General features: G+C 34.4%; 1 protein-coding gene across 1 annotated transcript in view; it reads left to right on the forward strand.

Annotated features, from left to right (window-relative positions):
* Positions 1 to 17,081, forward strand: part of LOC104985671 (neurobeachin) — a 200,171-nt gene that overhangs the window by 105,288 nt on the left and 77,802 nt on the right. The window contains exons 9-10 of the mRNA XM_010835938.1: positions 3,444 to 3,641; positions 4,371 to 4,504. Coding sequence (XP_010834240.1) covers positions 3,444 to 3,641; positions 4,371 to 4,504 — 332 coding nt within the window. The remainder of the gene's footprint in view (positions 1 to 3,443; positions 3,642 to 4,370; positions 4,505 to 17,081) is intronic.

The raw sequence follows: 17,081 nt of genomic DNA on the forward strand, positions 1-17,081 counted from the left end.
TAATATCTTCTGCTTCTGTTAGGTCCATACCATTTCTGTCCTTTATCGAGCCCATCTTTGTATGAAATGTTCCCTTGGTATCTCTAATTTTGTTGAAGAGATCTCTAGTCTTTCCCATTCTGTTGTTTTCCTCTATTTCTTTGCATTGATCGCTGAGGAAGGCTTCCTTATCTCTTCTTGCTATTCTTTGGAACTCTGCATTCAGATGCTTATATCTTTCCTTTTCTCCTTTGCTTTTAGCGTCTCTTCTTTTCACAGCTATTTGTAAGGCCTCCCCAGACAGCCATTTTGCTTTTTTGCATTTCTTTTCCATGGGAATGGTCTTGATCCCTGTCTCCTGTACAATGTCAAGAACCTCATTCCATAGTTCATCAGGCAGTCTATCAGATCTAGGCCCTTAAATCTATTTCTCACTTCCACTGTACAATCATAAGGGATTTGATTTAGGTCATACCTGAATCAGACATATGATTTGTAGATATTCTCTCCTAGTTTACTTCCCTAGTGGCTCAGATGGTAAAGCATCTGCCTACGATGCAGGAGACCTGGGTTCAATCCCTGGGTCGGGAAGATCTGGAGAAGGAAATGGCAACCTACTCCAGTACGCTTGTCCATGGAAAATCCCATGGATGGAGAAGCCTGTTAGGCTACAGTCCATGGGGTCGCAAAGAGTCATACACAACTGAGAGACTTCACTTTCACTTTTCCTCTTTGTTGCTGTGCAGAAATTTTGTGGTTTTATGTAGTCCCGCTTGTTAATATTTGCTTTTGTTGTCTTTGCTTTTGATGCCAAATTTATAAAAAAATCCTAATGTAGCCTCTACTAAGAGCATATGTTGCTCTTTTTCCAGTTGCTATTCCCATCCTTTACATATTGCTCTTCTTGGTATATTATTAACAGCATAAAGAGACTTCACTTCTCTACTTGATTGTCCTACAGTTTGCCTTTATCTTATCCAACTCCTGTAGTCTTTACTTATTTGGTCAGGTTCCCCAGTGTCTCAGTGTTCTATATACCGTTCTCCCAAATTCCCTCAAATAATTTTATTTCTACAAGTTGCTGCTGCTGCTGCTACTAAGTCGCTTCAGTCATGTCCAACTCTGTGTGACCCCATAGACGACAGCCCACCAGGCTCCTCCGCCCATGGGATTTTCCAGGCAAGAGTACTGGAGTAGGGTGCCATCGCCTTCTCCTTTCTACAAGTTAGCTCTTTGGTTTTACTCTAAAATAATTAATAGTGCTTTTGATCTTTGGTTCACAAAATAGGTCAAAATTCTAACATATTTGTTAAATCTTACTCTAAGAAGGTGTTAAAAACACAAATGTTGGGATTGACATATACACTTTGCTATATATAAAATAGATAACTAATAAGGACCTACTGTATACCACAGGAAACCCTTCTCAATGCTCCATAAGGACCTGTATGGGAAGAATGCATTAAAAAAAAGTGGATGCGTAGCAAACTAATACAACATTTTAAATCAACTGTACTCCAATAATTTTTTAAATAGCATCTTAAAAATATTCAGATGTTAAACATTTTGACCGTTTATGATTTTTCTGACATACATAATAAAGTATTTATTTTATAACACTAAGGCAATCAGTGAAGGAGGCAATTACATGGATTTTGTATTGCCAGTAGTTAGCTCATATATTTATTAAAATATTTTTAAAAGAATTTTTTGTTTCAATTTCCTGTTATAATGTCACCTATTTAGTACATTAGGAATTGAAGTAGAGTCTTTGATTCAGATTTTAATTTACCTGTTACCTGTATCTTGTATGAATCCGTGAGTTATAAAAACAATTAAATTAGGAAACATTGAAATGAGAGATAATGTTCTACATCCCATTTAATTGAGAAGATAGCAAAAGATCTGGTCCAAAATAGTGACATTTTCTTACCTTATGTCTAATATTCAAATATATAGACATGCATACATTTAAAAAGTAAAGGTACCATCTATAGCAACATACACACAGATTTCATTTTTCATGCTGCTCCTGTCTTCTGACATGCTAATAATGAACAATTTGCATCCAGGTTCAAGTTAGTAAGACTCTTTCAGTAGTAGTTCAGAAAACTGTAGATAATTGGCTAAATTTGTCCTGACATGTTTGATCTGCATGCAGTTCAGTTCAGTCACTCAGTTGTGTCTGACTGTTTGTGATCCCATGGATTGAACTCCAGGCCTTCCATCACCAACTCCAGGAGCTTGCTCAGACTCATGACCATTGAGTCAGTGATGCCATCCAAGCATCTCATCCTCTGTCGTCCCCTTCTCCTCCTACCTTCAATCTTTCCCAGCATCAGGGTTTTTTCCAGTGAGTCAGTTCTTTGCATCATGTGGCCAAAGTATTGGAGTTTCAGCTTCAACATCAGTCCTTCCAATGAACATTCAGGACTGATTTCCTTCAGATTTGACTGGTTTAGTATCCTCACAGTCCAAGGGACTCTCAAGAGTCTTCTTCAACGCCACAGTTCAAACGCATCGATTCTTCAGTGCTCAGCCTTCTTTATGGTCCAACTCTCACATGCAAACATAACTACTGGAAAAACCATAGCTTTGACTAGACAGACCTCTGTTGGCAAAGTAATGTCTCTGCTCTTTAATATGCTGTCCAGGTTTGTCATAGCTTTTCTTCCAAGAAGCAAGTGTCTTAATTTCATGGCTGCAGTCTCCATCTGCAGTGATTTTGGAGCCCATGAAAAGGAAGTCTGTCACTGTTTCCATTGTTTCCACATCTATTTGCCTTAAAGTGATGGGATACTAATATGTGATTTTTGCAAAGGTTAAATGTATTTATCATTGTCAGTTTTATACACCTGCAGAGAAATTTTAACTGTTTCTAACCATACTTTTCTCATTATGGTCCTTTATTTCTTGTCCTTTATTTAAAGTGATAACATGAACTTTTCTTCTGGGTTTTGAAATGGCTATTGTGATTTTTTGTGGAGTAGCATTGATACCACTATCTTGATACACTTTTTGTAATAAAGACATATTTTTGTGAATAAACTTTCTTTAGTCTCAACCAATAGTGTTGTTTCTCTATTAATAGTTCATGTGCCGGGCACTGTTTACTTCTATACATGCTTTTGGAAGTGTTAACAAGATAAATTTTAATTTATGTTATGAATTATTGAAGTAAAAGCCTATTTACACTTAATACCATCTGACCTTATAATATCTTAATAAAATTATTTTATATATGATCACAATTTTAGTAAAAATGATAACATGAAGATGTTTATTAGCATAATAAACTGTAACTCACAGAACTGAGGTGAGAATAACAAAATAATGCCACTGACAAGTTCCCAACACATGGAAATGTCACAACAAATCATTTATCTTAAATTTTTTTCTGCTTTAAAACTTGAGATTTTTATGTTTCATTTAAAGAGTGTTTAACTTAAGTTTTATTTTTTCAGAGCACCTTCAAGTTTAAGTCTGAAAGTGATATTCATTTAGCAGAACATCATAAACAGGTTCTGTATGATGGGAAACTTGCAAGTAGTATTGCATTTACATATAACGCTAAAGCCACTGATGCTCAACTGTGCCTGGAATCATCACCAAAGGAAAACGCTTCGATCTTTGTGCATTCCCCACATGCTCTAATGCTCCAGGTAGGTGAATAGTAGCTTAGTCTTAATGTTCTCATCAACACTGTATCTTTATTTTACATTTTATACATTGCTGCTGCTGCTGCTAAGTTGCTTCAATCCTGTCCCACTCTGTGCGACCCCATAGACGGCAGCCCACCAGGCTCCTCCGTCCCTGGGATTCTCCAGGCAAGAACCCTCATTGCTCGCCTGTAAATCTCCAGTTGCTGTTTGTTTTTCTTTTTTGGTTTTCTAGTTCTTTGAACGGTGTTGTTGCCTTCTGCATTTTATTTGGCAATATAGTTTACCTTGGATTTGTCTCCTTAGTAGGAAATCTGTCTTTTCTGTTATATTTTATGTTTCTTATCCTTTGAAATAAAATCAGTGAATTAGTAAATAGATAATTGTAAATATAAAAATACTTTCCTATAAGTATTTTTTCCCTAATAAAAATTACTTGAGTGCTTTTGTATTGATTAATAGCATCTCTTATTTTAAAATATATTTTGATTTAGACACTCATATTTTCAGTGTAAAAATCTCTCAACTTAAGCTTTAAATTTAAGTGATTATCAAAATATTTCAAATTTTTATTTTAAATGTGTATAAAATTATATAATTTTGATTTAAAATTTTAAAAATTGATTTAAAAATATCTATTTTATTTAATTTTCTTACAAAGTTATTTGAAACAAGGAAATAGTGATAATATGCTTTAGAAAATTTAATAAGCATTTTTGTTTTTGAACATAGGATGTAAAAGCTATAGTTACACATTCAATTCATAGTGCAATTCATTCAATTGGAGGGATTCAAGTGCTTTTCCCACTTTTTGCACAACTAGACAACCGGCAGCTCAATGACAGTCAAGTGGAAACCACTGTCTGGTAAGTTTTCTTTCAATATGTAACTTATGGTATTTTTTAATTGTTTAGATTATGCATGGTGCCCTTGGTGCTGTGTAAATATATTATAATAGTGGTTTTTATCCTTAAAATGCTAATAAAGTTTCTTTAGGATTAAGGCAGATATATTTACGCAAAGTAAAAAAAATTTTGACAAATTTTATAACCACAAAGGAGTGACTTCCTTGATAAAAAATAAAAAAATTCTTACTAGGTATAGCATAATGATTATAATATGAAGTAGGAAAAGTGTCAGTCCTGGCCTTTCCCTTTGCAAATGAATGGTCATTGTTTGAATTGTTGGTGAAATCCTGTCAGATTAAACAAAATTACTAGGGTAAAGTTTATTCTCAAGAATAGTATTTAATAACAGTTATACAATTTATATCCTAAATATTAGTATTATTCTATAATGCTAGTATCATAATACTAGCACAATATTAATTGAAATTAGCTTTTTTTCTTATGTTTAAGAGCCTAAATCTAATCAGTGGCATATCCATGTTTTATATATTCAGAATTTCTAATTAGATTTATTTCATGTGCAATTTTTATAATTTCTTTTTTTTTTTAATTAAAAAAATACCTCATGTATTAAACTCCAATTTAACCTTATTTTGTAGAATCATTTATGGCATAAGTTAAATGTGAATTACACAAATAGTTTAACTATTTCTGTATATGTTTGGAGAATTTAAAGGGAAAGTTATATAAGTAAACATTAATTTAGTTTACTAAACAGTAACATAGAAATGCTTCATTAATATGTACATATATATATGAGATTCTTTATGGATCATCCAATTTTGAATTGATAGAAAAACTAGTGAATGAAATTAAGATGGGAAAAATTTAGAGGTCTTGAAATGTAACATGATTTTTCATAGTAATTATTTAAATTAGCTATTAACAAACTTCTGTCTTAATATTGCTCCTAATATTGTCCCTATATTGGGACCATCTTTATGTAAAGTATAAATCTAAATCTAAATCTGACCTGTACATTTACAAAACTCAGCTCTCATCCATGGGTCATGCTTTTTTTCTTTTTTTTTTTAAATCAGTATAATGTAATGGTTAGCATTTGATGTGAAAATGAGTATGGAGGCCATGTCCTGCTGAGATATTACTTTGCTATGAGATCTTCAGTCATTTTACTGAGAAGTAGATCAGCTTAGTTGAAAAATGAAACTTTAAATCCCAGTCCTAATTTAAATGCAAATGTTTTGTTCTTTATCATCTAAGTGAACTAGGACACATTATGATCAGTAATTTAAAACCTAGTAAGTGCTATGAAAAAAAGTTAGAAGTGAAATAGCAATTAGAAAACTTCATGTGTACTTTAAATATTTCTTATGAATTAATACTAAGTCCATAATTATTTTAACCTGAAATATATTATAATAATTATATTTATAATATAATTATTATGATTATAATATATAATATTTAACCTGAAGCAAATCACTATTTGCTTCATGCAGAAAAATTAGAAAGATTATGCAGTTTGAATGTTACACCTAAAATGATTACAATAATTTATATTATTGAATAGTTATAAAATCTCAGTGCTAAAACTATTTAACAGGTATCTGGTCCATTCATCCAAGGACCAGGACCAAGGACATGATTATTTGTTGTATCCTGTTTTCAAAACTCATTTTAGTGTTTTTATTATATTTTGATATTTAAATTGTATTTATTTTATAACAGGTAAAAGGTAGTATAAAGGATCAGCTTTCTGATTTTCATTTGGATTTGTTTTTAGTTCTTTTATATCATTCATGTTAATTTTTCCATGCAATAACTTTAATTTTTTCAGTGATATATATGTTCTTAGTTTATGGCCAATAAAAAAAAGTATAATAAGAAATGTATCACTTTCCGTTTCAGTAATAATACATACCTGTTTTGGGTATGTATTTCAGCCCTCCCGTCTGGTTCACTTATGTGCTATTTTGAATTCTTATCTAATAGTTTTTCATTAGTTACTTCAAAGCTCTTGATGTCTGAGGTTGGCTTTTTGACATTTGTGTGTATCAGTAATGAAGTCTTTTGTTATATTTAAAGTTTGGAGGGCCACCATTTTGGTGGTAGTACTGTCTTTCAGTTTTTAAAACGTTGAAAAAAATTTTTAAATGGAACATACCCCTCTACTTGAAGAACATAAATTGTTAGCTTTAGGACAAGGATTGATAGAATTCCTTAATTTGGGGCTACATCTTAAATTCATATGAAAGAGAATTTAAAATAGGATATGTTATCTTATTTTTCAGTTCAGTTTAGTTCAGTTGCTCAGTCGTGTCCGACTCTTTGAGACCCCATGAATCGCAGCACGCCAGGCCTCCCTGTCCATCACCAACTCCCAGAGTTCACTCAGACTCAGGTCCATCAAGTCAGTGGTGCCATTCAGCCATCTCATCCTCTGTCGTCCCCTTCTTCTCCTGCCCCCAATCCCTCCCAGCATCAGAGTCTTTTCCAATGAGTCAACTCTTCGCATGAGGTGGCCAAAGTACTGGAGTTAACTTTAAACTTGTAGATGAATAGGGATGGCTTTCCATCAGAGAAGGTGATGGCACCCCACTCCAGTACTCTTGCCTGGCAAATCCCATGGATGGGGGAGCCTGGTAGGCTGCAGTCCATGGGGTCGCAAAGAGTCAGACACAACTGAGCAACTTCCCTTTCCCTTGGTGTTAATGGTAAAGAACCTGCCTGCTAATGCGGGAAACTTAAAGAGATGTGGGTTCTATCCTTAAGTTGCAGAGATCCCCTGGAGGAGGGTATGGCAACCCACTCCAGTATTCCTGCCTGGAGAATCCCATGGATAGAGATTCCCAGCTGGCTACAGGCTATAGCATCACACAGAGTTGGACACGACGAAATGATTTAGCACACATGCAGGCATGCACAGATGAATGAGAATCTATTTGAACTTTAAAAATCTTCAACAATATTTTATATATGCCTATTTTAGAAAATGTTTTTTTGTATAATAAACATATGCCCCAAATTGCAATATTGTCTAATTCTTGACTACTTTTTGGAAAGATTGAGATAAGCTCTGAAGTAAGTTAATTCTTTGCCTTTTATGTTTCAAGCTAAAACATCTTAGTTTCATGTACTTTCCTCCACTCAGTAGCCTGATTTATGAAGCATTTTATTGTTTATATAAGTCTCACTTCTGTTGACACTATAATTTATTATTCTAATCATTGATGAGTTTTACTGTATATATTGCAGTCTTAATATTAAAATAACTTATTGAAGAAATTATTTTCTAGAGCCTTTAAAAATAGGCTTTGTATGTACAGGAGAAATTTATGACTTTGTTTTATCATGAAGGCTACATATTATAGTTGTTAACTAGTGTGAATGTTCAAGTTAGAAAAACTTGAATTCAAACCCCAAGTTTATTTATTATTATTGCCATCTGACAAAAAATGGTCCACTGGAAAGGGAATGGCAAACCACTCCAGTATTCTTGCCTCAAGAACTCCATGGTATGAAAGGGCAAAAAGATATGACATTTGATGATGAGCCCCCCGTGTTGATAGGTGTCCAGTATGCTACTGGGGAAGAACAGAGAAATAGCTCCAAAAATAAGGAAGAGGCTGCGCAAAAGTGGAAATGATACTCAGTTGTGGCTGTGTCTGGTAGTGAAAGTAAGGTCCAATGCTCTACAGAACAATATTTCATAGGAACCTGGACTGTTAGGTCCATGAATCAAGGTAAATTGGATGTGATCAAGGAGGAGACAGAGAAGCCTGGTGGGCTAGTCTGTAGGGTTGCAAAGGGTTGGACACGACTGAAGCAACTGAGCATACAGCATACAAGTAGGAGATGGAAAAAGTGAACATCTACATGTTAGAAATCAGTGAACTAAAATGGAACAGAATGGACAAATTTAATTCAGATGACCATTATATCTACTACTGTGAGCAAGAATCCCTTAGAAGAAATGGAGTAGCCCTCATGTCAATGAAGAGCCCAAAATGCAGTACTTGGGTGCAGTCTCAAAAATGACAAATGCTCTTGGTTCTCTCGATTTGTTTCAAGGGCAAACCGTGCAACATCCAAGTCTCTTCCCCAACCACAGAGGCTGAAGGAGCTGAAGTTGAACAGTTCTTTGAAGACCTACAAGATGTTCTAGAACTAACATCAAAAAAAGATGTCCATTTCATTATAGGGAGTTGGAATGCAAAAATATGAAGTCAAAGAGATACCTGGAGTAACAGGCAGGCTTGGCCTTGGACTACAAAATGAAGCAGGGCAAAGACTAATAAGAGTTTTGTCAAGAGAACACACTGATCATAGCAAACACCCTGTTCCAACTAGCAAAAGAGATGATTCTACACATGGACATCACCAGATAGTCATTACTGAAATCAGATTATGTTCTTTGCAGCCAAAGATGGAGAAGCTCTATAAAGTCAGCAAAACAAGACCTGAAAGTGATTGTGGCTCAGATCATCAGCTCCTTATTGCAAAATTCAGGCTAAAATTGAAGAATATAGGGAAAACCTCCAGTGTATGACCTAAATCACATCACTTATGATTATACAGTAGAGGTGACAAGTACATTCAAGGGATTAGATCTGGCAGACAGAGTAGGTTCATAGCATTGTATAGGAGGTGGTGACCTAAACCATCCCCAAGAAAAAGAAATGCAGGAAGGCAAAATGGTTGTCTAAGGAGGCCTTACAAATAGAAGAGAAAGAAAAGGAAAGATGTACCCAACTGAAGAGAGTTCCAGAGAACAGCAAGGAAAGAGAAGAAAGCCTTCTTAAGTGAACAATATAAAGAAATAGAGGAAAACAATAGAATGGGAGAGACTAAAGATCTCTTCTAGAAAATTTGAGATACTGAAGGGACACTTCATGCAAAGATGGGCACAATAAAAGACAGAAACAGCAAAGACCTAACAGGAGCACAAGAGATTAAGAAGAGGTGGAAAGAATGCATATAACTAGACAAAAAGGTCTTACTGGATAGCCAAGACAGTGTGGTCATTCACCCAGAAACAACCATCCTAGAGTGTGAAGTCAAATGGGCCTTAGGAAACATTACTCAAACAACGCTAGTGAAACTGATGGAATTCCAGCTGAGCTATTTCAAATCCTAAAAGATGATTCTGTTAAAGTGCTGGGCTCAATACTCCAGCAAATCTGGAAAACTCAGCAGTGTCCATAGGACTGGATAAGATCAGTTTTCATTCCAGTCCAAAAGAAAGGCAGTGCCAAAGAATTCAGACTGTTGTACAGTTGTGCTCATCTCACATGTGTGCAGGGTGATGCTCAAAATCCTTCAAGCTAGGCTTCAACAGTACGTGAACCAAGATCTTCCAGATGTAAAAGCTGAATTTACAAAAGGCAGAGAAACCAAAGATCAAATTGCCAGTATCCGTTGAATCATAGAAAAGGCAAGGGAATTCCAGAAAAACATCTACTCCTGCTTCACTGACTATAGAAAAGCCTATGACTGTGTGGATCACAACACACTGTGGAAAATTCTTCAAGAGATGGGACTACCAGACTACCTTACCTGCCTCCTGAGAAACCTGTATGCAGGTCAACAAGCAACAGTTAGAACCGGACATGGAACAGCAGACTGGTTCCAAATTGGGAAAGGAGTACACCAAGGCTGTATATTGTCATCCTGCTTATTTAACTTATATGCAGAGTACATCATGTGAAATGCCAGGCTGGATGAAAGCACAGACTGGAATCAAGATTGCCAGGAGAAATACCAACAACCTCAGATATGCAGATGATACCATTTTGATGGCAGAAAGCTAAGAGGAACTAAAAAGCCTCTTGATGAGGGTAAAAGAGGAGAGTAAAAAGGCTAGCTTAATACTCAGCTTTCAAAAACTAAGATCATGGCATCCCGTCCCATCACTTCATGGAAACAGATGGGAGGAAAAGTAGAAACAGTGTCAGATTTTATTTTCTTTGGCTCAAAGAGCACTGCACATGGTGACTGCAGCCATGAAATTAAAAGATACTTGCTCCTTGAAAGGAAAGCTGTGACAAACCTAAACCTAGACAGAGTATTAAAAAGCAAAGACACAATTTGCCAACAAAGTTCTATATATTTAAAGCTAATTTTTCCAGTTGTCATGTATGGATGTGAGAGTTGGACCATAAAGGAGGTGAGTGCAGAAGAATTGATGCTTTTGAGCGTGGTGCTGGAGAAGACTCTTGAGAGTCCCTTGGACTGCAAGGAGATCCAACCAGTCAATCCTAAAGGAAGTCAGTCCTGAATATTCATTGGAAGGACTGATGCTGAAGCTGCAGTACTTTGGCCACCTGATGTGAAGAGCCGACTCATTGGAAAAGACCCTGATGCTGGGAAAGATTGAGGGCAGTAGGATGAAGCGGCCCCAGAGAATGAGATGGTTGGATGGCATCACTGAGTTTGATCAAACTCCAGGAGATGGTGAAGGACAGGGAAGCTTGGGGTGCTGTAGTCATAGGGTCTAAAGGTGTCAGACGTGACTCAGGGACTGAAGAAGAACAACAGCACAATGATTATTTTAAAAAGTGTTTATTGCAGTATAATTGCTTTGAAGTGTTGTGTTATATAGCATTTATCATTAATACAACTTTGAGTGTGTTATCTATTTTGTTCTTTAGTTTCTACCATTATATAATTAGAATAATAATAGCTCACTAGATTATTAAATGCAATAAAATATGTAGATTGATACAATAGGCACTGACTATATGCTGGGTTTGTTATTCGGATGACAGTGGGTTATTTAAGATTATCCTAATACTATGGTTTTATATTTTAAATATATTTCATCAAGCATAGAGATTGGTTGTTATGGTAGGAGTCATATTATTTTCTGTTTGAGCTGTTCTACCAATGATGTTATTTACAATGGAAAATTACTTATTTAAGTGATGAAGTAGGACTCATACTTTGAATTTCAGTTGTAGTGATTAAAACTGATTGTGAACTGTTTATCCATTTTCTAGGTATAGTGGTTTAAAAGTGAGGAATGTGTTAACCCATGTTTGGAAGCCAATACCGAGTTATAAAATACCTGCAAGGATTTGAGATGGTGCTCTTTAGCTGGTTTTTAGATTTTGTAGCTACCCCATTAGCATCCCCATTAAATATCCAATAGTAAGATTTTTCACTGCTTTTTCTTTTGACATGTAGTTTAGCCTTTATTGTAAAACAAACAAAAAGTGAACTAAAAATGTAATAAATGATAGCTTTTGAAAACACATACAGTATTTTTAATGTGATATTTTTGACTAATTCATCTATGCAGAGTTGTTATAGTGATTCCATCCTATTCATAATGATTCTCAATCACCATCATCACCTTGAGTAATTCTGCCGGTGATGAAAGCTATTTGGAAGTTTTTTCATTTCTCATGGATTAATAATGTTTGTATTGGACTTTTCAATCCCATTCTGTCAAGCGGTCATCGAGAGCAATAATTAAACAAATTGCCTTTCACTAAAGGTTTAATAAATACTTATATAATGAGTAAATAATGAACAAGTATTTAATAAATGATTTCAAGAAGTATAATTCCAATCTTGAAATAATCATGGCTTCTGTATTTTATGTGTAATGAAGAGTCTGTATATTAAAAATACCATATTCCTTTGATTTGAATGATCGTATATCAAGACATTAACAATTAATGTCCTGTCTTCTCCAACTTAGCCGCCAACTTCTTTTTTTGAGTACATGTTACTGAATTCTATAGATGATAGAAAGCAAAACAAATCTTCCCCATGTGTTTGACTTAGAAATAATGTGTTCTGAAAAAATACCTGTTTACTGGCACAAGATATAAATAGGATTTTGTATATCAAAGGATTAAAAATACACTGAGTAGCTCTTTTTAGAGACAGTGTTATGCATCTTTTGTTGTTAGGGCAGACTAAGGCTCAAACTTGTATTCTGTTTTAAGCTATCTGTTCTTAGGTGCTGGGGCTATCTGAGGGTGTGTAGTACTAACCCAAGGCATTTACTGAGAGCTTACTGTATGCCATTAGCTGTTTATAATATCTCATTTAATCCTCTCTGCTGATAAGGGAGAGAAAAATTTCATGCCTGTTAAAGGTCACAGAGATTAAGTGGCAGATTAGGACCAGAATTACAATTCTGAAAGCCCAATTCCAGAACTCTCACTCTGAACTGCCATGATTATTAACTCTTTAAGAATCACCTTTGCAAGATGTGGAGTGCTTTTAGTAATGCGGTCTTTATCTGATAGTAATATAAATTAAAGTAAGATAGAATATATAAAATATCTATCACAAGGAGCCTTTGGTACATAGTAAGCATTATTGAGTTTTATTTCCTCAGAGAATAGTAGGTAGTCTATTTGATGTGATGCAATTTTGTATTACTAAAATGTATTTTAATGCTATTTTTAACTGACAAATTTTATAAACTAAAAACCAACCACAAGTGATCATGTAAATGAGTTCTTGTAATTATGTAAATATTTTTATCAGAAAAGTGTTCTTTCTGTTTCTAGTTACAATAGAGGTTGTTTAATAGACTGATCAAATATAAGCTATAAAAAATTTAGCAAATCCCATAAAACATTTGTGTCAATGATCTTATAATTAAGAATACTCTTGTAAGGTGAATATTTATGACTCGTTTCTTCAGTGGGTGTAAATCGATTTTTTTCCCTAAAAAATATCTGGCTAGCCAAAGATATTCCAGTAATTTTCTTGAATTTTATAGCCCCTTTAATAATTAAATTTTCATTTTGAAGTCTTGATTAACATCATTGTCATATATCAGCTAACAAAATTACCTGAAAATTTTAGCATTTCAATGTCTTAACAACCTAAATTTCCACTTACACTTCAAAGTGATATAAAAATTCTTTGACCATGTTTTCTGGTTTTTAGTTCAGGGAAAAGTGCCTATTATACATATAATATCAAATATTTCTACATATGTTTCACTGGAACTGATAGGTTAAAGAAGTGAAATCAGTTCTTGTGTGTAATGGTTCTGTCCCTTATGGAGGTTGTTGTTTGTATATATAGAATATAATTATTATCATTTTGGTTTCCAGAAGTATTTAAACATTTAAGACTCTGTATCTGTAGAATTATTTTCTGTATATTTCTTAGGAATATATATATCTTTCACTTCTTTATATGCATATTTGCTATTTTGGCTTTTTTTTTTTTAAGTTTATAAAATTGGTAATGAAAGTGTTCTTTGAAGCAAAACAGACTCAGAAAATATATTTGATGTATGTATACCACCGTTATTGGAGAAAGAAATGGCAACCCACTCCAGTGTTCTCGCCTGGAGAATCCCAGGGACGGGGGAGCCTGGTGGGCTGCTGTCTATGGGGTCGCACAGAGTTGGACACGACTGAAGTGACTTAGCAGTAGCAGCATACCACTACTGGGGCTTCCCATGTGGCTCAGTAGTAAAGAACGTACCTGACAGTGCTGGAGTTCAATACTTGGGTTGGGAAGATCCTCCAGAGAAGGAAGTGGCAACCCACTCCAGTATTCTTGCCTGGGAAATCCCATGATCAGAGGAGCCTGGTGGGCTATAGTTCACGAGGTTGCAAAAGAGTCACACATGACTCAGTGACTATAAAAAATAGCAACAACAGCACACACACACCTATTACTATTAAAGGAGGAAAACCAAATAATTTGTGTAGTGAGATTTAAGTAGAGTAAAATGGAATTTACATTGAATTTATTGTAGAAATTAATCTGTAAATAAAAATTAAAATACAGTATTCTGCCTGAAACATAGGGAAAATATAGTGTAATGTTCAAATAACCTTTTCTTTGTCAGCAAAGTTTTTTTACTCAGTGAATCCTTTACAGAAAATATCTGGTAATACAGTTTGTAGTACATCTAACAGTTTAATGGGTTTGTCAGCTATCAACAAGAAAGGACATTTTATTTCTTTCAGACTTACGATGTCTGATTACATTGACTTTTCAAATAAGCTTTTTTTCTACAGCCCATTTTAAAGTGTTTTCCATAAATGATCGCTTTTCTACAATAATTCCTTCATAAAAAGTTTCCTTTACATTTACTGAAACTTGTTTTTAGTGCTATGTTATTTTGTGCTGTTTTAATTTACAACACGTAATTTTGCTTTGTGAATTTTTCCTGCCATAAAGGAAGGCTTCTGCTTTATATTTGACCAGAAACAAACAAAGAAAGGCATTGTTTTGGCAAAGGAATGAAATACAAATTATTAATTTCAGGAATTTTGGCAACCGGTCACATCTTTATGCATTTGTTGCCTCAATTTTCCTCTAGTTTGCATATCCACATTCTCTGTTCTTCAACATTTTAATAATATTTTGTAATTGAAGATGTTATTTTATGCATGGAATAACATTCATTTCTTTTAGTTTTTCTATGTCTTTACATTGCTTCTGAAATAAGGTAAATTGTTTCATTCATTTTGATATTATGATACTCGTACAGTCTAAAACTAACATAAGTATCACTAGCTTTTCTGAGAAAAATTACCATATGCCTGAATATTCACAGTTCATACTCAGAAGCACACAATATTTCTGGTGGAAACTGTGTGTTAAACTCCCAAGTGTTTCTGCTCTCTTCCTGTTCCCTCCTGTGGATATGTTGACCTTAGGTGCAATAAGTGTAATCTTTAATAAAATAATTAATATGGTATTATTCTAATTAATTTAGTATTGTAATTTTATTGACTTTTATTTTATTTTGTTTCTGGATTCATGGTCTTATTACCTGGATGGAAAACACCCAGAGGTTTTTCTCTAGCATCCTTATATTTAGGCACATATACCCCAAACCATGAGGAAATTATCTCAGACTGAGCCTCCTCCAGATAGAAGCTCATAACCTGTTCTTCATTTTCTGTTACTTTTGACATTCTATTTTTTAAGTGGATTTTTATTTTTGTTAATTTTCAGAAAAATTTAGATTTATAATAAAATTGAAAGGAAGTAGCAGAAATGATCTTCATATACTCCCTTTCTTCACCAATACATACCCTCCCCTATTATTGGTGTCAGTCACCAAAATTTTAACATCTTTTTTAAAAAGGATGAATATATTTTGATAGATCATAATCACTTAAACTCCATATTTAAGGCCTCATCTTGGTGCCATACATTTTATAGGTTTGAAAAAAGTATAATGGCATATAGCCATATTATAATATCATAACAAGTATGTTCACTTCCCCAAATTTATTTTTTGTTTTACCCTTTCGATTGTCCCCAGGCAACTACTGATCTTTTTATGGTCTTCATAATTTTGCCTTTTCCAGAATGTCATATAATTGAAATGATATAGTGTGCAACTATTTCAGATTATCCTGTTTCATTTAGTAATATGCAGTGAAAGTGCCTCCGTGTCTTTTCATGGTTTGATAGCTCATTTCCTTTTAGCACTAAATATAGTCTAAATGTATCACAGTTTATTTTTCCATTCATCTGCTGAAGGCCATCTTTGTTGCTTCTGAGTCTTTGCAATTAAAAATAAAGCTTCTATAAATATCCGTGTGCATGTTTTTGTGTATATATACGTTTTAAACACCTTTGGGTAGATACAAAGGATCATGATTGCTGGGTTATCTGGTAGAAGTATGTTTAGTCCCATAAAAAACCTCCAAACTCTTCCAAAATGTCTGTACCATTTTCATTCCTACCAGCAATGAATGAACTAATAGATTATTAGTTCCTGGAGGGTTTTTTTTTTTTAATCAGTTATTTCAAATTTTTAAAATAGATAATCATGGTATTTGTGAACAAAACAGTTTTGTGTTTTCTTTCCCGATTTGTGTATGTTTTATTTCCTTTTCTTGTCTTATCACATTAGCAGAGACTTCCAGTGTAGTGTTGATAAGGAACGGTGAGAGGGGACATCCTTGCTTTCTTTTTGATCTTAGTGGGAAAATTGAATTTTTCATCATTAAATATGACATTACCTGTAGGTTTTTTATAGTCTTTATCAAGTTGAGAAAGTTTCCCTTTATTCCTAGTTCCCTGAGAGTTTTTATCATGAATGGCTGTTCGATTGGGTCCAGTGCTTTTCCTACATCTATAGATATGAACTTGAGAATTTTTTGTAGCATATTGCTGTATGGGTAATTGTTGTTGGTGTCGTTTAGTCGCTAAGTCGTGTCTGACTCTTGTGACCCTGTGGACTGTAGCACACCAGGCTCCTCTGTCATGGGATTTCCCTTACAAAGATACTGGAGTGAGTTGCCATTTTCTTCTCCGGAGGATCTTCCCAACCCAGGTATCGAACTTGAGTTTCCTGTGTTGGCAGGCATGTTCTTTACCACTGAGCCACCAGGGATGCTTTGTAATGGGTGTTGGATGACATAAAATGATTTTTGAATCTTGAGCCAGTCTTGCATACTTTGAGTAAATCTCATTTGGTTATGGTGTATGATTCTTTTATCTTGTTTAAATTCAATTTGGTCAGGTTTTGTTGAGAATTTTCACCTATTTGTTCATGGGAGATATTGGTCTAGAATGTACTTATTATGACTGCCTAGTTTTGATTTGAGTGATAGTTTTTCCTAAC

This window comes from Bison bison, unplaced genomic scaffold, assembly GCF_000754665.1.
Source record: "Bison bison bison isolate TAMUID 2011002044 unplaced genomic scaffold, Bison_UMD1.0 scf7180017864056, whole genome shotgun sequence".
In the NCBI taxonomy this organism is placed as follows: Eukaryota; Metazoa; Chordata; class Mammalia; order Artiodactyla; family Bovidae; genus Bison; species Bison bison.